Here is a 22170-nt window from a genome sequence, read left to right as displayed (position 1 = left end):
TCCAAACTGTATATTTACCCTATGTGAAACATAAAAAGAAAAGGTCACTGCCTTCTGTAGGCCAAGGATAAGAATTTATGCTTTGCAATCATGTGTATTCTGCTTACCTGCTGAATTATGCATGCATTTCAAAATGTAAACTCAATTATCAAGTTAATACTATTGCCAGAGTTTGAATGTGCAGTATATACAAGATAACAGTAATTTATTCTTTTGTAGGATATGTCTTAACGATACCTAATTTTTTACGTCCATGTGCAGAATGAATTTTGTTATGTGCACCAATATGGAGGTGATGTCACACATCAGCTTCATACTGGTGCACGTAACAAAATTCATGTGGTGGGGATGGGGCCGAGGGGTTTGGTGTGTGGGAGGGGGCTCAGAGCTGGGACATAGGGTTGGGGTGTGGGGGTATGAGGGCTCTGGGGTGGGGCTGGGGATGAGGGGCTCAGGGTAAGGGAGGGGGCTCAGGGCTGGGGCAGAGGGTTGGGGATGGTGGGCTCTGGGGATGAGAGGTTTGGGGTGCAGACTGCCCCAGGGCTGCAGTGGGGAGAAAAGACTCCCCCAGCCCTCTCTTATCACAGCAACTCGGGGCTGGGAGAGAGGCATCACTCCCCGGCCGCGGCAGGTCTGGCGGGCCTGGGCTGGGCTCCTCTCCCCAGCAGCTCCAGCGGACCTGGATCAGGCCAGGCCAAGCCAAGGGAGGGGCTCCTCTCCCCCAGTGCGACAAGTCCGGGGCAAGTCCACGCTGGGGCCGGCAGGGAGGGGCGCCTCTCCCCACCGTGGCAGGTCCACGCTGGGGCCAGCGCTGAGGGGCGCCTCTCTCTGCTGCAGCAGATCCATGCTGGGGGTGGCGAGGAAAGGCATCTCTCCCTGCCGCACACTGAGCTCCTGGGCAGGGCTTAATAGGCAGCTGCGCGGCCGTGCAGCTTAGAGGGAACTTAGGTCCTAACAATTTAAAATATCCAGCTACTTTGTAATTACCTTAAATTAACTCTCAAGGAATTTTCTGTTCACCTGTCCTGCTATATATGTTAGCAACGCTAAGGATATGTCTACACTACAAACCTAAGTTGACCTATATTACAGTCACCACAGTAATTACTGCACTGGTGCATGTCCACACTACCCTCCTTGGGTCGGTGGTGCACATCCCCGGGCTTCTCAACCCAGCTGCCAACCGGGAGCAGGGTCCAGCCACCCAACTCCATAGGGGAGTGGGGGCTTTCTTGTCAATTTCACGACTCCTGCTATGAAATTGACCAGAAAGCCGATCTAACTACACTAACATAAGCCTTATGCCTCTCATGGATGTGGAGTTACTATATCAGCGTAGTATGGCACTTACATAGGTGGGAGGAAGGCTGTAGAGTAGAAACTGACATAATTAGGTTAACATAAGCTGCCTTATGTTGACCTGTGCGGTGTAGACCAGCCCTAAAATGGCCAGCTTTTAGCCAATTTAATTTAAAGGAAAACTAGGAAACTTATTAAGAACCTGTTTTCAGTTAAATTCCATTACTGGTATGCAGAGCGGGTTTAAAGGAACATTCTGTGACATTGCACCCCATAATGCACATCTTTCTATCAGTGTTATAGAAGGTGACCAATAGATGAGTTTACCCCGTATATGCTTTACTTAAATTCAATGTGCTAAAATTTCAGAATTTCCCAAATCAAGTATTGTCATAATGATTAAGTTTCTTCACATTTTCAGAAGCTACAGATCTAGCAGGCATAGCACTACTTCCTCCAAAGCAGTATTGCACATATGCCTGATTAATTACTTTGGGGAGTCTCTCACCAAAATGCCATGTCCATAACAAATATGATTATAATAATTTCCCAACTTCACAGATTGTGGTGAGCAGGAAAGAACTCCCCATCACTCAGCTTAAGTGATAAACGGATTACGTTTGTATTTATGTTTCGAGACATATACAGATTGGCATGTACTTAAAGTAGATCTAGATCTAGAATAAATTGCATGATGGAACGGACCACCCAAATACCCAAAACTGAACCTGCTTTAATACAGAAATAAAATCTCCACTGATTACACACCCCTAGTTGTCCCCTATCACCCCACAGTAGAACACATATGGTGTATCATCAAACAATTACAACCCATACTTCATGGGGACCACAGCCTAAAAGAAATCTTTCCTGAACCTGCCTCTTCTGGCCATCAAACAACCCCCCAACCTTTCCAGGCTCATCGTCAGAAGTAAGCTCCCCACAGACCAGGATACACCAACTCAAAGCAGCTCTAGACTCTGCCACAACAGATGCAAAACCTGCAGACATATCTCCACTGCCACAAAGATCCCTGATAACAACTATGTGGGTGAAACCAGATAATCACTATGCCCTCAAATGAACTCTCACAGATAAAATACAGAAACACCATATTGCCTTTTCACAAGCGATCACTCTATATCTTACCTATCAACCTTCATCCTCAAAGGAAACCTGCACAATATGTTCAAAAGACAAGTCTGGGAGCTTGAATTCATAACTCTGCTAGACATTCAAAATTATGAACTGAAGAGAGACACTGGATATATAGCTTATCACAACAAACTATAACTGACTAACCTCCCCCATCCAAGCTTTTTTTCCCTTTTCCCCCTATGAATGCGGAGGTGTTAATGGGCCACTTCACCTTGAATGGTCCTTTGAAATATGTGTTAACTACTTATGCTAAACTATCTGTTCCACCCTATATTTAGCTGTGACACCGTGAGTTCATTTCTCAGACCCGACGAAGAGCTCTGTGAGAGCTCAAAAGCTTGTCTCTCTCACCAACAGGAACCTGTCCAATAAAAGATATTACCTCACCCACCTTGTCTCTCTGATATCCTGGGACTAATGTGGCTACACCACCACTGCATACAATAGGTACTCTGAAGCAATCTTACCATTTCTTGTAGAAGTTTACTTAGGGCTTGTCTACACCACACAGCTTTTAGCGACAAGGCTGTGTCGACACAGCCTTGTCGCTAAAAGTCAGCGTGCGTAAATGCTCTGTCGGTACTTTGTTGGCACTTTTGCCCCAAGAGTGGCATTAGCTTTGTTGGAAGGAGAGCGCTCCTGCCGACAAAGCCACGTTCACACTACCACTTGCGTCGGCAAAACTTTTGTGTTTCCCGGGGGGCTTCTTTAAGTACCCGTGAAAGACAAAAGTTTTGTCAACAACTTCGCAGTGTAGATATACCCTTAGGCTATGTCTACACTACAGACCTTACAGAGGCACAGCTGTACCACTGCAGCTGCGCCATTGTAAGGTCTCCCGTGTAGCCATTCTATGCCGACAGGAGAGAGCTCTCCCGTAGACATACTTAAACCATCCCCAACTAGTGGCTGTAGCTTTGTCAGTGGGAAAGCATTAATAGCTTTGTCAGCGGGAGAGCATCTCCTCCTGGCATAGCAGTGTCCACACCGGCGCTTTTGTCGGTGAAACTTATGTCAGTCAGGGGTGAGTTTTTTTCACAGCCCTGGCCAACAAAAGTTTTACCAACAAAAGTGGTAGTGTAGACATAGCCTATTCTATGTTAGTGTAATGCTCGTATTTACCAGGCTTCTCACTGTACTTTCTGCATAGAAATATAAGACAGTGATGTTTAAAGGAGAAATGTAAATGCTCTTATCGACAAAAGGTATAGCATTCAATACTTAATAGAAGTTTTCCATCTCATTTAATTTGTTACCGCAAATGCATTGCACCTAAATCAACTTTAGAAATATCTTACTGCAGAGATGAAGCAAGCCTCCTACTATTTAATGGGCTCATCTTTCTGAAGTGAATAATGCTCCAACTCCTAAGCAAACACAAAAGCATTTAAAAAAAGATTGAAAGCTAAAACTATCAAAATTCACAAAACCACCAAGGATCTGTGCATGGCTATTTTACACCAAAAAGTTTTACTTTTCAGCAATGGCATGGGTCATAGAAATAATTATTTTCATCATTTATAACTTGAAAATAATATACACTAAAGAGCCAGAAAATAATTAACAAAAAAGTAGGAAAACTCTGTCTAGAATCTTGCTATATCCAGATAGTTTTCTAAGAGCAGTCAGGCCTTCTCTAATTATTTTGTTACTGGCATAACTGGCAAAAACTCAAGAAAAATAAATAAATAAAAGGAATGGAAGGTAATTTACTTACCAAGGAATGCACACAAAATACCTTAGGGCACACATTTCAGCTGTGGTAAAGCTAAGTTATTTTTGCTAGCAAGAACTACACCTGGCTTGATTCAGTCTTTAATGTGAAAAGCCCTGAGGACATCTCAGAGAGTAAAGGTTGAGAAACAGAAAAAGCACATCTGAAAATGCATGGGACATCACCTGGGTGGAGCAAGTTTCTTCTTCTGATCTCCCTTTCCTTTTCAAATCTTAATACTGCACTGCTTGTAATAAATAAAAATCTTTATCATTTGCACAATATGTTTGTCATAGAGAACACATAACATACAATATTCTTTTTTCCTGGATTTAATCTAAGGAAAATTAACATCTGAATTGTAATTGACTTTTAATAGCAATTAAATGTATGTACATAAATTATAACTTCTTGAGTATTTTGGTATAATACTTTATCAAAACTTTAATTTCTTTTGGCTCTTTGGTAGTAAGATAGTTGTTACTTAAAATCTAGTTGTGAATATTATTATTCTGATACTGCAAGGTAATTATGCTGTAAAATACTGATACTTCAATATGTATTACTTTAATAATTTTCAGAGACTTAGTACAGACACTAAGAAGTATAAGTATACACTTGGGGATGATGTACTTCCACATCACTAAAACATTCTTTGGAAAAAGGTGCTATGTGTTTTCTATATAAACTGCAGTTCAAAAAAGAAAGCTGCCTTGGAGCTTAAATTCATAAATGTATTAGACACTAAAACTCAGACTTAATAAACACACTGAATTTATGGCTGATTACAGCAATCTATAACCCTCTAACTCGCCTTTGACTGCAGATGTGTTAACTGCCCACTTCATGTTGAATGGTCTCTTACAACATGTTAACTCCTTATGCTAAACAATCTGTTCCATCTTGTACTTAGCTGTGACACTGAGTACCTTTTCCACAACTGAAGAGCTCTGTGCAGCTCGAAAGCTTGTCTTTCTCCAAAGGAAGTTGGTCCAATATAAGCTATTACCCCACCCACCCTATCTTTCCAATGGTGTTTTAACATTTGAAACAAGAAAAAAAGGTGGACTGTGACCCCCTTCTCTAGAAATCCAAGTATAAACTCCAAAAGGAAGTAATGAATTATATGCGATAAATACCTTATTTGATATTTAAAGCTATAAAAAAGTGGCTAGTTAAGTTACATAAAATTTTGCTACAGTAGTTACTTTTCCATTCAAAATAAGTAACTACCATACCAACCTCAAAATATGTAATATACACACATACACACACAGATATGAACACATTGTATATGGTGTAATTATCTACTTGGGGTGGGGAGAAGGTCAACATCAAGGATAAGTTTTAGTTGTAAAAGCTCATTAACAAGGCACACCAATAGCAAACTCCAAATCTATTATTTCCCTAACAGTGCAATGTCTATTACAAGATGTTAATGCTGGAGATGGCTGTCATATAGATATATAGCTAAAATATACTTTTCATTCCTGATTCTAAAGAGTCCTTCTAAAACATTCAATAACTCTTTTGGATTATGTCTTAACCTTTACTTCTGTATCCCAGTGGTTTTCAACCTTTTTTCATTTGCAGACCCCTAAACATTTTCAAATGGAGGTGCAGACTCCTTTGGAAATCTTAGACATAGTCTGCAACCCCCCAAGGGTTCAATGGCCACATGGTTGAAAACCACTGCTGTATGCTAATCTAAGGACTTCCCAGTGTTGTATTCCAGTTGACTAATAAAACCTACTCTCTTTCTCTTGGCAAGCCATATGAAAAAGAATTTGATTAATGTCATCAGGGCCATAGCTTCTCCCTAAGACAATTTTATTTCATACTAACTGGGATTGAAAGAAATAAGGAAAAGGGAGCACAGTGTAATCCTTTGCCCCTTAATCTGATTTACAAATATGTTTTTTGGGATCATGAAGTGACACCTCCTTCTCTCACTCTCTCTTTAACACCAATATCTCTATCACTAGCCACTTCCATACATATTTCTTTTCTTTCCATTTTGTGAAATGTCATGTCTCTCGTATAGATGTTTGAATGACAATATCACAGCCAATGACATCTCAAAAATTGGGATAATAAGAAGAGAATATGGTAAAATTAGGAACTGGGTATATAAAATAAAATAACGTGTTTAATGAAATGGCTAATATAGCATAAACTATAATCACTTTAAAATAGTTTTTGAACAGAATTAGAAGGATTTTTTTTAAAGATGATTCAGAAAATGTATTTCTACAGTAAAGTAAATGGCACTGGAAGAATTGGCATTTATAAAATACAATTCATATAACAAGGCACACAAAGTATAGGACATTGCCACAAAGTATTTGACCCTGACCTGAAGATGCTCTACATTGAGATAAAAATTGTATACAGCAATATCGCCAATAAAGTAGTTCTCTAAAGTATCATGAATTTTTATCATAAATCTTAATACAAATCACATTCTTTCTACTTATTAAAATGATCAGAGACAGGTTATAAAAGCATTGTAAAAGAAAGATTATTGCAATGTGAAAGCTGACTATGTTTGATGTGAACCTCAAGGCTAATAGTATATTTAATCCCAACAAAGAACCAAAGGAATAAATCTGCAATCACATGTCAAACTCTTTTATAAGAAACAGACTTAACATGTGAGTTAAAATGGTCTATTTCAGTGAGTTCAATATTAAATTTGTGTAGTTAAGTGCTCAGTTTTTCTTACTATTTCAATAAACGCTGCCACATTTTGATCATAACATAGGTAATCTCTGTATACACTTAAAGAAAAAACAGGAGTATTACTGTCTTGTGTATATTTAAACCTTCCTGTTGTGTTGAAATGTACATTTAAACTAATTACAAAAAATTGTTTTATGCAATTCATGCGACTTTAGTTTCTCATCATAAATATTATTTAATTACAGATTAACATCTGACCATTGAGACACATGGGGATTACTATAGTTATTCACTATATACACATTGAAAGTAACACATAGAATTAGAGTACAAATTGTAACTATCATAAATCAGAGAGATTAGATTATAATCACTTTTTAATGGCTCAAGTGCAATTACACAGTAATCTGCGTAAAACATATGAATATTATACAGTTATTATACAGAAATTATACAGAATATTATACAGTGATACTCTCATACTTTGCCCCTTCCCGACATTTGGATCTGCATGCATAGCCATGTAGCTGCACAGAGCCCCAGTGACTTTGGTGGATCTTTGCATAGGCATAAGAATCTACCCCTGCAGATCTGATTGCAGTCAAGATCTGGGCCTGTATAAGTAATATATTATTGCTACAAATTAACAATATCACTTACATTACAGGCACAGCCACTAGCTGTATATATTTATGCGTATTTACAAGGCAATTATAAATAGACTGGCAGAAGTCGAATTTTATATTTTTATAATGTTGACAGATAATACTGATATTCATTTTTAAGGTTTTTTCGATTTTTATTTATTTTAAATTTTCACAGTAGTGTGGTAAACATCAGATGTAAAAATATTAGGCCTGTCAATCAATTAAAAATTAATCGTGATTAATAGCGAGATTAAAAAATTAATCACAATTAATCAAAGATTTAATCACAGTATTAAACAATAATAGAATTGGTATTCTATTATTGTTTAATAGTGTGATTAAAACAGCAATTGTGATTAATTTTTTAATCAAGTTAATTTGTTTTGAGTTAATCGCTTGAGCTAACTACGATTGGCAGCCCTAAAATAGTCATATTTGCTCATACAGCATCACAGGTTACACAGGTGAAAAAGAGCAGCATCTGACATGCAGAATCTTTACTATTGCATGAATCCGGGAGTGGAGGAAAGAGAGCGAGAAAAAAAAACCAACACAATTCAGTACTGGCTTGCTGGTTGTAATTCAAAAGCCAAATGAATGAGCCAAACAGCTAAGTAATTCCACAGCTGGCATTAGCTACTTTACAAGTGAAAAGCTGCAGCAGGGCATGATGTCTCAGAAGGGACCAGAGGTGAACAGGATCACTATGAAGTCAAAACTGTCCAAACCACGGTAGAACTTTACTAAATGTAGCACTGTGCACCCAATGAATAGCTCCCTGGTGCTGAAGAAAAAACTATATCAGTTAATTATTTAAAACATATTCTAGGAAATCTTTCTTTCCATCTAACCAGGGAGATTGCAATGATTCAGACTCCAAAAGTAGTAATGAAGAGCATAACGTAAGCAATTAAAAAAAGCAGCATACACATTTAGTAAAAAAACTATTTTTTAAATTGTTTTTCTCAAATATTCAATTTCCCCCCACATTCCTCTAAAAAAATACCCCTGTGCTATTTTTTTCTTTTATTTCTTATCACAGCTGCTCTGTCTATTCAGTTCTGGCAACTCTGAACATCAGAACTGGAAGCATTTTTTGTAAATATAATTTTCCTACTATGTTGTAATGGCATTGCTATTGCACTTGGGAGCTTTGGATAGTACACAAAAATATGTTTCCTCTTGTTCCTTTATATTTCACAGCATCTCATCCATCCAAAGGCAGGGGCTGCTTACAGCTACAATTTCCTCCCTTCCCCAAGCAGCATGCAACCAGAAAAATAACTGATTTTGCTGGGTTTTTATAACAGAAAACAAAGAAATAAAGTAAAAATAGCAAAGAACCTACAGTTTAGGTTAATTTGCTTTTTGTTCACAAGTTCCAACTGCCTCATTTTAAATAAATACCTCAACTTTCATATGTTGGAAGCATGTGGGTAAGAGCTTTACCTTGAATTAAGTTTAGTCTGTCAAGTTTAGCCTGTCAAGTTTAGCATTAGAAAGCGGTTTATCTTTATTTTTCTTTTAACTATTTCTGACTGTATTGCCTATGTTTATTCTCATTTAAAATCTCTCTCATTGTCCTAAATAAACTTGTTTGATTGTTTTATCCAATCCAGTGTGTTTAAATTGAAGTGTCTGGGTAACTCCATTTAAGGTGCCGAGTTCTTGTATATTATTCCCTTGAAGGAATAATGGACTTAATATATTTGAACTGTCCACGAAAGGGCTGGACAGCTCAAGACATACATTTCTGGGGGGAAGTCTGGGATTGGGAGTATGTTGGGGTCACCCTGCAGTATAACCAAGGCTGGTGAGAACCAGGGTGTGACTTCCAGGCTGCAGTTACCACCCACCCCGGGGAGTAACCTGCATGCTGCAAAGTTGTTCGTGAGCAGTCCAGGTTGAGTGATATAAGAGTAAGGCATTACTAGGCCCCCCTGTTTACTGGGCAGGGGAGACAGAGACCCCCACTGGTCTGGATTGCACCCTGCTATGTCACAGTAACTTTCTTTCTTATTAAGCCAGATGAAGAGAAAGAGGCTAGTAAAATGCAAAACACAGGCTATGGACACCTGCCGTTCAAAAAGACAAGAGTAAAGAAAGTCTTAAAAGTTACAGTAGTTATTAATTAGAATATTTCTACTGAATCACACTACAGAACATATGTATATAATTCAGCTGCAGTAATCTTCTAAAAATGATTTACTTGAGTCTGTGTTTTCTCTTCTCCAAGATCTTGACTACTGAATGGCAAGATTTCTGGCAATGGAAAAGATCTTTTCTGCTGTATGGATACCTATTCACGAAAGGCAACAAACCTGATGCTGTCAGAAGCAGTCTTCAGATATAAAGAGGGAAGATACAAAGATTTCTGGGGCTTTACTGAATAAACATAAAATAAGAAAAACTGTAGCTAGTTAAAATGCTGAAATTAATTATACACAGTGGGACAGAGAAGAGAATAAAGTTCGAAGTAATGTCTTCATGAAGGATCATAAACACTGTTAGAGAGAGGCAAAAATCATGTTATACAGAAATGATAATTGTTATATGACATTTCTCAACATCAGTAATCATAATGCCAAAGCTAAAAGAGTGGGAAATGTGCTTAACTCTTCAAAAACAATTTGGCATTAAGTGCTTATCATCAATCTGAACTGCAATGTTAGTACTCATGCTCAATGATGCTCAGCTCAAAAAAATCAGACCACTGGGGAGGACATTCAAGGGCCTTTATATGGTCAAGAGTACTGCAGAATGCATCTCACAGATAATCACATATTTTCTGAATCTGCCTCATTTAGTCTTTAGCTTCCAGAGACAGAAAATTGCTAAGTGGTTTCAGAAAAGAAAAACATGTAAAGAATAAAACAACTCTGTTAAGGTAGATCACATTCTGCCTTTTCATAGATGAAGTGTCTAGATTTTTTTTTCCAAGAGATTCTATGGAAGAGCTTAAAGCTCTTGTTCTCTACTACAAGATAGTACTTATCAGGCACTAAAACTGGACATGTAAACAAACCTGCTCTTTGATTGCTGACTGTCCAGCTTAAATCACTCTATGAAGAGAATCTGTACATACTCACATTCTCAGCTGTTTAACTGCTCCTCCGAGAGGAACACGAAATATAATATCTTTCACTGGGTCTTCTCTGCCCAAAAAAAGTCTCTCCTGCTAACAGTATTTACTGTGAGCAACATCTGCTGTTGTACAGTTCTTCCCACTAAATTCTATATGTGCCTCCCCTAAAAATCTTCCTGAAGGTTCAATTACTAAAGACCCATTTCATAAAATATCTGTAACAAGTCAGCGTGCACTCTCCTTGAAACCAAACAGTAAAAAGGTGAAGTGTAACATTGTGGGTTTTACAGATATTGGACAGAAATAGGCATAAAAAACATGCAGATATTATAGTATAACTGAGTTCAACTGTTCACAGGAAATAAAAGTTTGAATACAATACTGGAAAGATCACAGACCAAGAGCCTAGGATAAAATTTTCATAAGTGCTTAAATGACTTAGGAACCTAAGTCTCATCTTCAGAAATGACTCAGGCACTTAGCCCTGGTCTACACTAGAAGTTGAGGTCGAATTTAGTAGCATTAAATCGATTTAACCCTGCACCCGTCCACATGACGAAGCCCTTTTTTTTTTTTACTTAAGGGCTCTTAAAATTGATCTCTTTACTCCACTCCCGACAAGGAGATTACCGCTGAAATCAGCCTTGACAGGTCGAATTTGGGGTAGCGTGGATGCAATTCGATGGTATTGGCCTCCGGGAGCTATCCCCGAGTGCTCCATTGTGACCACTCTGGACAGCACTCTCAACTCAGATGCACTGCCCAGGTAGACAGAAAAAGGCCCACAAACTTTTGAATCTCATTTCCTGTTTGGCCAGCATGGCAAGCTGCAGGTGAGTGCAGAGCTCATCAGCAGAGGTGACCATGATGGAGTCCCAGAATCGCAAAAGAGCTCCAGCATGGACCGAACGGGAGCTACAGGATCTGATTGCTGTATGGGGAGAGGAATCCGTGCTATCAGAACTCCGTTCCAGTTTTCGAAATGCCAAAACATCTGTCAAAATCTCCCAGGGCATGAAGGAGAGAGGCCATAACAGGGACCTGAAGCAGTGCAATGTGAAATTTAAGGAGCTGAGGCAAGCCTACCAGAAGACCAGAGAGGCAAACGGTCGCTCCGGGTCAGAGCCCCAAACATGCCGCTTCTATGATGAGCTGCATGCCATTTTAGGGGGTTCAGACACCACTATCCCAACCATGTGCTTTGACTCTGTCAATGGAGAGGGAGGCAAAAAGGAAGCAGGTTTTGAGGACGAGGAAGATGATGATGAGGAGGATGTAGATAGCTCAAAGCAAGCAAGCGGAGAAACCGGTTTTCCCAACAGCCAGGAACTGTTTCTCACCCTGGACCTGGAGCCAGTACCCCCCGAAACCACCCAAGGCTGCCTCCCGGACCCGCCAGGCGGAGAAGGGACCTCTGGTGAGTGTACCTTTTTAAATAGTATACATGGTTTAAAAGCAAGCGTGTTTAGTGATTAATTTGCCCTGTCCTGGCATTCGCAGCCAGTACAGCTACTGGCAAAGTCTGTTAACGTGTCTGGGGATGGAGCAGAAATCCTCCAAGGACATCTCCATAAAGCTCTCCTCGGTGTACTCCCAAAGCCTTTTGCAAAAGGTTTCTGGGGAGGGCCGCCTTATTCCATCCACCATGGTAGGACACTTTACCACGCCAGGCCAGTAGCACTTAGTTGGGAATCATTGCAGAACAAAGCATTGCAGCGTATGTTTGCTGGCGTTCAAACAACATCCGTTCTTTATCTCTCTGTGTTATCCTCAGGAGAGTGATAACATTCATGGTCACCTGGTTGAAATAGGGTGCTTTTCTTAAGGGGACATTCAGAGGTGCCTGTTCCTGCTGGACTGTTTGCCTTTGGCTGAACAGAAATGTTCCCCGCTGTTAGCCATGGGGAGGGGGCAGGAGTGAGGGATTAGCCACACAGTGGGGGGAGGCAAAATGCGACCTTGTAACAAAAGCACATGTGCTATGTATGTAATGTTAACAGCAAGGTTTACCATGAAAGAGTGTACCCATTGTTCTATAAAAGGTGTCTTTTTAAATACCACTGCCCCTTTTTTTTCCTCCACCAGCTGCATGTGTTTCAAGAATCACAGGATCTTCTCCTTCCCAGAGGCTAGTGAAGATGAGAAGGCGAAAAAAACGTACTCGCGATGAAATGTTCTCTGAGCTCATGCTGTCCTCCCACACTGACAGAGCACAGACGAATGCATGGAGGCAGACAATATCAGAGTGCAGAAAAGCACAAAATGACTGGGAGGAGAGGTGGCGAGCTGAAGAGAGGGCTGAAGCTGATAGGTGGCGGCAGCATGATGAGAGGAGGCAGGATTCAATGCTGAGGCTGCTGGAGGATCAAACTAATATGCTCCAGGGTATGGCTGAGCTGCAGGAAAGGCGGAAGCACAGACCGCCGCTACAGCCCCCGTGAAACCAATCACCCTCCTCCCCAAGTTCCATAGCCTTCTCACCCAGGGAAGTAGAGTGAACCAAGGGGGCGGGGAGGTTTCATCAAGGAGAAACAAACAGAACTTTCACACCATAGCCTGGCCAGTCATGAAACTGGTTTTCAAAGCTTCTCTGATGCGCACCGCGCCCTCCTGTGCTCTTCTAACTGCCCTGGTGTCTGGCTGCGCTTAACCAGCAGGCCAAGCGATTTGCCTCAACCTCCCACCCTGCCATAAACATCTCCCCCTTACTCTCACAGATATTGTGGAGCGCACAGCAAGCTGTAATAACAGTGGGAATATTGGTTTCGCTGAGGTCTAACTGAGTCAGTAAACTGCGCCACCGTGCTTTTAAATGTCCAAATGCACATTCTACCACCATTCTGCACTTGCTCAGCCTGTAGTTGAACAGCTCCTGACTACTGTCCAGGCTGCCTGTGTATGGCTTCATGAGCCATGGCATTAAGGGGTAGGCTGGGTCCCCAAGGATACATATAGGCATTTCAACATCCCCAACAGTTATTTTCTGGTCTGGGAAGAAAGTCCCTTCCTGCAGCCTTTGAAACAGACCAAAGTTCCTGAAGATGCGAGCGTCATGTACCCTTCCCGGCCATCCCACGCTGATATTGGTGAAACGTCCCTTGTGATCCACCAGTGCTTGTAGCACCATTGAGAAGTACCCCTTGCGGTTTATGTACTTGCCAGCTTGGTGCTCCGGTGCCAAGATAGGGATATGGGTTCCGTCTATGGCCCCATCACAGTTAGGGAATCCCATTGCAGGAAAGCCATCCACTATGACCTGCACATTTCCCAGGGTCACTACCCTTGATATCAGCAGATCTTTGATTGCTTTGGCTAATTGCATCACAGCAGCCCCCAAAGTAGATTTGTCTACTCCAAATTGATTCCCGACTGACTGGTACCTGTCTGGCATTGCAAGCTTCCACAGGGCTATTGCCACTTGCTTCTCAACTGTGAGGGCTGCTCTCATCTTGGTATTCTGGCACTTCAGGGCAGGGAAAAGCAAGTCACAAAGTTCCATGAAAGTGGCCTGACGCATGCGAAAGTTTTGCAGCCACTGGGAATTGTCGCAGACCTACAACACTATGCGGTCCCACCAGTCTGTGCTTGTTTTCCGGGCCCAGAATCGACATTCCACGGCATGAACCTGCCCCATTAGCACTATGATGCCCACATTGCCAGGGCCCGTGCTTTGAGAGAAGTTTGTGTCCATGTCCTCATCACTCTCGTCACCACGCTAACGTCGCCTACTCGCCCGGTTTCGCTTTGCCAGGTTCTGGTGCTGCATATACTGCTAGATAATGCGCGTGGTGGTTAATGTGCTCATAATTGCCAAAGTGATCTGAGCGGGCTCCATGCTTGCCATGGTATGGCGTCTGCACGGAAAAAAGGCACGGAACAATTGTCTGCCGTTGCTCTGATGGAGGGAGGGGCGACTGACGACATGGCTTACAGGGAATTAAAATCAACAAAGGGGGTGGCTTTACATCAAGGAGAAACAAAAACAACTGTAACACAAAATGGCCCCCTCAAGGATTGAACTCAAAACCCTGGGTTTAGCAGGCCAATGCTCAACCCACTGAGCTATCCCTCCCCTTGGTATTCCAGGCAGGACTGAATCTCCATTAAACTTTTCAAGGTGCCCCAGACAGACCTCACCGAAATAACTGTCAGCCATTGATTTCTCGGAGGGAGGGGGGGAGGGAGGAGGGGGGAGCAAATGAATACAAAACAAATCTGGTCTATTTCTTGTTTTGATCCACTCCATCTATCTTTTACATCTTTGGCTGGCAGCAGATGATGCAGTAGGACTGCTCGCCATCCTCATCTCCTGGCTGCTCGGCAGAAGATGGTGCAATAGGACGACTAGCCATCCTCATCTCCTGACTGCTCGCCAGAAGACGGTGCAATAGGACTGCCGGCAGGACTAAAGAGAATGACCTGGTCACTCCTATTTTAGTCCCTGCACCCATGTCTGCCCAGGCGCTCTTGACCAACCTTACCGAGGTGGCCAAGAGCACCTCAGACATGATGACGATGGTTGTCAGGCCTATTACACTGTCTGCTGCCACAAGGCAATGAGCTGCTGCTGTGTAGCAATGCAGAATCCGTGTCTGCCAGCACCCAGGAGACGTATGGTGACAGTGAGCTGAGCAGGCTGCTTGCCTGCAATGGTATGGCGTCCGCACAGGTAACTCAGGAAAAAAGGCACGAAACGATTGTCTGCCGTTGCTTTCACGGAGGGAGGGAGGGTCTGACGACATGTACCCAGAACCACCCATGACAATGTTTTTGCCCCATTAGGCATTGGGATCTCAACCCAGAATTCCAATGGGCGGCGGAGACTGCGGGAACTGTGGGATAGCTACCCACAGTGCAACGCTCCGGAAGTCAATGCTGGCCTCAGTACTGTGGAAGCATCCACAAGACACAGCAATTGTGAACACCATTTGAAGCAAATTTACATAGATGGCAAACAGATCTCATTTTAATTCAGAAATTTCCATGTGGTACGGAGTCTTTTTGTTTTAATTCAAATGAACTTATGCTTTCTCTTTACTCTTCAGAGAAAGCTTGGACCCTTTTAATTGAAAATTTCAATAAACAAGTTTTAAAATAAACAGAAAAAAGTCCAGAGTGGGTAGAACCTAACTACAGAAGTTAAACAAATATTTGAACATATGCAAATATGGCTTAGATGCTAATACTTTTTTGCCTGAGGATAGTACCTTGACTCCATTGCTAACAGATTTTCGTGCCTAAACTAGACAGAAGTAGACAGAAGTATAAAGGCTTCTACAGTGCCAGAAATGTTGTTTTTGCAAAAAGCCACTACACAGAAGTCATTTCTGTTCCCCACTGGTGTCTGTAAAGGTAAAAGTAAAGAACCTCTGGTAAATTTACAAAGGTAGGAAACAGCCCAGGTTTTCTGACTACTAATCCTTCCAATAGTTAAAATTTGCATATTTGCATACATGTGTGAGAAAGAGTTGCTCTTGAACACTGAATGGTTGTCTTGTTTGCCTACAATCACTGTGCCACCATTTTACTGAGTTACTAGGGTCCTACTCTGAAAACACACACAAGAGTAACTCTGTTCACCTAAATTGTTCCAATGAGCTTCTCATGCAAGTAAAGGTATTATCCCTGTGCATAAGTGTTCAAAGATTGGTCCCTTAGTTTGCGATTCACCTTTAGATACCAAGAATATTTTAGAAGTTTGTCATTCAGTTGTTTCACTTCTGGAATCCCCTCACAAATATGATTTCTTAGAGCCATATTACTCACCTGATAAACATGGAATGCATTAGCAGCTTTTCCTCGTAGAAAGACTGAGGGAATCCAAACATTTATAAGGGCACGATTTGATCTGAGCAAAAGAAGAGACAAGTTTAAAATAGGGAATCATCTTTACATATAAAAATAAACCTACAAAGTGTCTACCTCCAATGCTTGCAAAATGTCCACAGTGAGCAACAGAACCAAAACTTTCAGAACACTTGAAACATCACAATTTTGCCTGAATATTTTGAACTTATTAAACCTAAAAGTAACAGTAAGTTAGGAACCATTAGGAAAGGGATAGATAATAAGACAGTAAATATCATAATGTCACTACATAAATCCATGGTATGCCCACATGTTGAATACTGTGTACAGTTCTGGTCATCCCATCTGAAAAAAGATATATTAGAATTAGAAAAGGAACATAGAAGGGCAAAAATGATTGGGATATGGAACAGCTTCCATATGATGAAAGATTAAAAAGACTGGGATCGTTCAACTACGGAAAGACAATTGAAAGGAGACATGACAGAAGCCTGTAAAATCATGAATGATGTGACGAAAGCGAATAAGGAAGTGTTATTTACCCCTTCACATAACACCCGATGAAAATAATAGGCAATAGGTTTACAACAAACAAAAGGAAGTACTTCTTCACACAATGCACAGCCAACCTATGGAATTCATTGCCAGGGGAGGTTGTGAAGTTTAAAACTATAACTAGGTTAAAAAAAGAACTAGGTGAGTGCATGGAGGATAGGCCCATTAATGGCTATTAGCCAAGATGGTTAGGCATTCATGGACAGAGGACAGTTATCTCGGGATGGACTTCATCTGAGTAAGGAAATAGACTTCTAGGATGGAGGCTGGCACAACTGATTAAGAGAGCTTTAAACTAGGAATCTGGGGGAGATGGCTGGGAGATGTCCAGGTAATCTCCACGCCGGATTTTAGCATTAAGAGGGAAGAAAAAAAAAGGAAGGAAGGATACAGTCGTGGGTAGGAGAATGTATATAAGGAGGAAGGGCAGTCTGGATACCAGTCTAATAGGTTATACTGGCTGTAGAATGACCGTGCCTAATAGGGTACAGAATGTGAGCGAGGCCAAACAGCAAAAATTAAGATGTTTGTACATCAATGCGAGGAGCCTAGGTAACAAAACGGAGAAACTAGAGCTACTGATGCAGGAAGTGAATCCAGATATTATAGGGATAACAGAAACATGGTGGAATAGTAGTCATGAGAGGACTACAGGTATTGAAGGGTATGTGCTGTTTAGGAAAGACCGAAATAAAGGTAAAGGTGGTGGAGTAGCATTGTATATCAATGATGAGGTAGAATCCGTCTGGGCAAAAATTACATTGGGGAAGAAAACTATTAGAGCCTCCCCTGGGATAGTGCTTGGGGTGTGCTATACACCTCCGGGATCTAATTTGGATATGGATAGAGCCCTTTTTAATGTGTTTAATAAAGTAAATAGTAATGGAAACTGTGTGATCATGGGAGACTTTAACTTCCCAGATAGAGACAGGAGGACGAGTGCTAGTAATAATAATAGGGCTAAGATTTTCCTAGATATGACAGCTGATGGATTCCTTCATCAAGTAGTTGCTGAACCGACTAGAGGGGATGTCATTTTAGATTTGGTTTTGGTGAGTAGTGAGGACCTCATAGAAGAAATGGTTGTAGGGGATAATCTTGATTCAAGTGATCATGAGCTAATTCAGTTCAAACTGAATGGAAGGATTAACAAAAATAAATCTGCAACTAGGGATTTTGATTTCAAAAGGGCTGACTTTCAAAAATTAAGGAAATTAGTTAGGGAAGTGGATTGGACTGAAGAACTTATGGATCTAAAGGCAGAGGACGCCTGGGATTACTTTAAATCAAAGCTGCAGAAGCTATCGGAAGCCTGCATCCCAAGAAAGGGGAAAAAATTCATAGGCAGGAGTTATAGACCAAGCATCTCAGAGAGGTGATTAAGAAAAAGCAGAAAGCATACAGGGAGTGGAAGATGGGAGGGGATCAGCAAGGAAAGCTACTTTATTGAGATCAGAACATGTAGGGATAAAGTGAGACAGGCTGAAAGTCAAGTAGACTTGGACCTTGCAAAGGGAATTAAAACCAATAGTAAACGGTTCTATAGCCATATAAATAAGAAGAAAACAAAGAAAAAAGAAGTGGGACCGCTAAACACTGAGGATGGAGTGGAGGTCAAGGATAATCTAGGCATGGCCCAATATCTAAACAAATACTTTGCCTCAATCTTTAATAAGGCTAAAGAGGATCTTAGGGATAATGGTAGCATGACAAATGGGAATGAGGATATGGAGGTAGATATTACCATATTTGAGGTAGAAGCGAAACTCAAACAGCTTAATAGGACTAAATTGGGGGGCCCAGATAATCTTCATCCAAGAATATTAAAGGAATTGGCACCCAAAATTGCAAGCCCATTAACAAGAATTTTTAATTAATCCGTAAACTCAGGGGTTGTACCGTATGATTGGAGAATTGCTAATAGTTCCTATTTTTAAGAAAGGGGAAAAAAAGTGATCCGGGTAACTACAGGCCTGTTAGTTTGACATCTGTAGTATGCAAGGTCTTGGAAAAATTTTGAAAGTAGTTAAGGACATTGAAGTCAATGGTAAATGGGACAAAATACAACATGGTTTTACAAAAGGTAGATTGTGTCAAACCAACCTGATCTCCTTCTTTGAGAAAATAACAGATTTTTTAGACAAAGGAAACGCAGTGGATCTAATTTACCTAGATTTCAGCAAGGCATTTGATACCATGCCACATGAGGAATTATTAGTTATTTTGGAAAAGATGGGGATCAATATGAAAAATTGAAAGGTGGATAAGGAATTGGTTAAAGGGGAGACTACAACGGGTCCTACTGAAAGGTAAACTGTCAGGCTGGAGGGAGGTTACCAGTGGAGTTCCTCAAGGATCAGTTTTGGGACAAACCTTATTTAATCTTTTTATTACTGACCTCGGCACAAAAAGTGGGAGTGTGCTAATAAAGTGTGCGGATGATACAAAGCTGGGAGGTGTTGCCAATTTAGAGAAGGACCGGGATATCATACAGGAGGATCTGGATGACCTTGTAAACTGGAGTAATAGTAATAGGATGAAATTTAATAGTGAGAAGTGTAAGGTTATGCATTTAGGAATTAATAACAAGAATTTTAGTTATAAGCTGGGGACGCATCAATTAGAAGTAACGGAGGAGAAGAAGGACCTTAGAGTATTGGTTGATCATAGGATGACTATGAGCTGCCAATGTGATATGGCCGTGAAATGTGATATGGCGAGCCCGTCCGCTTTGTTTACCTGCTGCATCCGCAGGTTTGGCCGATCGCAGCTCCCACTGGCCGCGGCTCGCTGTGCCCGGCCAATGGGGGTTGTGGGAAGTGGGACGTACTGGCCGCAGCTTCCTGCAGCCCCCACTGGCTGGGCACAGCGAACCACGGCCAGTGGGAGTCGCGATCAGCCGAACCTACGGGTGCAACAGGTAAACAAACTTGCTGGGCCTGCCAGGGGCTTTCCCTGAACAAGCAGCATCCAAAGTTTGGGAAACACTGAGCTAGATATATGGATTTTAGGCTAACAAAGGTTAAAGGCCAGAAAAATCACACATTAAAATAATTCAGGCCGAAATGTGGGATTTTTAGTCCAATTGTATTTTTTCAGTACTTTTTCTACAATTTTCTTATTTAAAAAAATTGTGGTACACTAATGTTCATCTTCTGCAGTGGGAAATAAACAATTATAGAAGAGCATGGCAAAAAAAAAAGCAAAAGAGAGAAACCACTTTTTAGTTGTGTCATTATCCCCCCTGGCATTCCCATGGGGATTTAGTTGGTCACAACTGCTGCTGAACCATTAGCGGACTAAACCAACTGAAAACTAAAACAAGCTCCCAAAGGATGTTCAGATGCAGCATAAAACTGAATTCCTCCTGTCCCAAGATTAAAAAAAAAACTAAACAGGACAAAGATTCTGAAAGTTAGCTGCTTTATTTCCAACAACAGCATATCCAGTGATGAGCTGCCAAAATCTTAACAACCGGTTCCCTCCTCACCCCGCCCCCCACCCCGACGCCTGCCCCATCCACCCTCTCCCCTGACTGCCCCAGATCCGGGCAGGAGGGTCTCGTGAGCCACCATAGTGGGTGCCTGCCCTGCCCTGCCCCGCCCCGCCCCTAAGAGCCAGAGGGATCTGCCGGGGGGAGAGGTGGGGAGTCCTGGCGCTGCTTACCTGTGACAGCTCCGGAAAGCATCCAGCAGGTCCCTCTGGGCGGGGCGGGGAAGTGAAGCTGGGGGATAGCAGGAGGAGCGGCCGCTCCCCCCACTGATCACATCTAAAGTGGCACCTTAGGCACCAACTCAGTGGGTGCTCCGGGGCTGGAGCCCCCACAGGGAAAATTTGGTGGGTGCAGAGCCCCCACTGGCAGCTCCCCGCCCTACGCCTGGCCCCAGCTCACCTCACCTCCACTCCGCCTCCTCCCCTGAATGCGCCGCCCCACTCTGCTTCTCCGCCCCCAGTTTCCTGCGAATCAGTTGTTGGCACAAGAAGCCAGGGGTGGCTGAGAAGCAGGCAGCGGCTTCACGCTCATGCCCAGGGAGGCAGAGGCGAGCTGGGGCAGGGAGCAGTTCCCCTGCGCGGGCCCACCCGGGTTACCTGCTGCAGCGCGGGCAGCCCTCCTCGCGCCCCCCCGCCAAGCTCCTCTCCACTCCGCTTCCACCTCCCTGGGCCTGAGCGCGAAGCTGCCGCCTGCTTCTCAGCCCCCCCTCCCTTCCCCCTGGCTTCCCCCGCGAACAGCTGATTCGCGGGAAGCCGGGCGGGAGCGGGTGGAGAAGCAGAGCGGGGAGGTGTGTAACTCAGGGGCTGAACGGAGGTTCTAAAAGGACTTCTAAATTTAACAACCGGTTCCAGTGAACCGGTGCAAACCGGCTCCAGCTCACCACTGAGAATACCCCTGTTTGGTAATTCACTTATTGGAAATTATGGAGCGAAAGCAATGTATTAGATCTGACCATTTGTTCCCCACTCCCGCACAGATAGTATAAAGATACAAAATTTCACAATCCATTTACTGCAAACTCACATTTCAAAATCTGACAAACTCTGGTCTTCAGATGTCTGACTCAAATCCCCAGGGACCTGATATCATAAAAAAAAAATCATGATTATTATGCTTTCCATAATGAAGGTAGGATATTATATGGAAATGACTGTTCAACATGCAGATGAAAAGCTGTATTGTAAAACAATAAAAGAAAAAAACTGTTTTGAAGTAACATAAACATGAGACCCTGGTAAGTTCTCCATTAACTTTACCAAAACCCATTACTAATTCCAAGTCATATAAAAGCATGCATTTCTGAGAAAAATAACTAATTAGAATTTAACACATAAATGGTGCCCCTCACCCCTATATTCTGGTACAGAGGCCATTACCCAGTGGAACTGGTGTGGTTCTGCTGCAGAAGGAAGGAAGCAGGATGCTGGGACCACAAAACAGTGTGTCTGTACCCACTATAAGCCAGACCAGACCAGCTACACAGAGGCTCACACAGCACTCAAATATACAGATGGGGAAAGTTGTGTGCATGAGTGGAACTGGTTTGGTGACTCTGACGTTATGTGGCATCCTCTGGGTATTCCTCCTCAATGCACCACAGCCAAAGAAGCTCTGCTTCTACACCATAGTTCTGCGGGAGGATTCTCTTTTGCAGCTGGTGAGAAACTTAACAGCACACAGTCCTGTCACTCAGGTTGTTTTTTGGGTTCTGGATTTATCCTTCAAAATA

At 42.2% G+C, this 22170-nt stretch overlaps 1 protein-coding gene across 4 annotated transcripts in view; it reads right to left on the bottom strand.

The window, feature by feature from the left end:
* SNX29 (sorting nexin 29) overlaps positions 1 to 22170 on the bottom strand; it is a 459980-nt gene that overhangs the window by 188709 nt on the left and 249101 nt on the right. For 3 of the 4 annotated variants that reach the window (XM_077828715.1, XM_077828713.1, XM_077828712.1), the window contains 2 exons: positions 21465 to 21520; positions 16352 to 16433 (listed from right to left, as the gene is read on the bottom strand). In XM_077828715.1, the coding sequence (XP_077684841.1) occupies positions 16352 to 16433; positions 21465 to 21520 (138 nt within the window). Of the gene's footprint in view, positions 1 to 15563; positions 15930 to 16351; positions 16434 to 21464; positions 21521 to 22170 lie in introns of those variants that run through there. The other variant, XM_077828714.1, reaches the window with a different exon arrangement.

The sequence above is a fragment of the Eretmochelys imbricata genome, chromosome 10 (assembly GCF_965152235.1).
Source record: "Eretmochelys imbricata isolate rEreImb1 chromosome 10, rEreImb1.hap1, whole genome shotgun sequence".
NCBI lineage: Eukaryota > Metazoa > Chordata > Testudines > Cheloniidae > Eretmochelys > Eretmochelys imbricata.
Note: the sequence above shows the minus strand (reverse complement) of the source record. Positions and strands in the feature narration are given on the sequence as shown.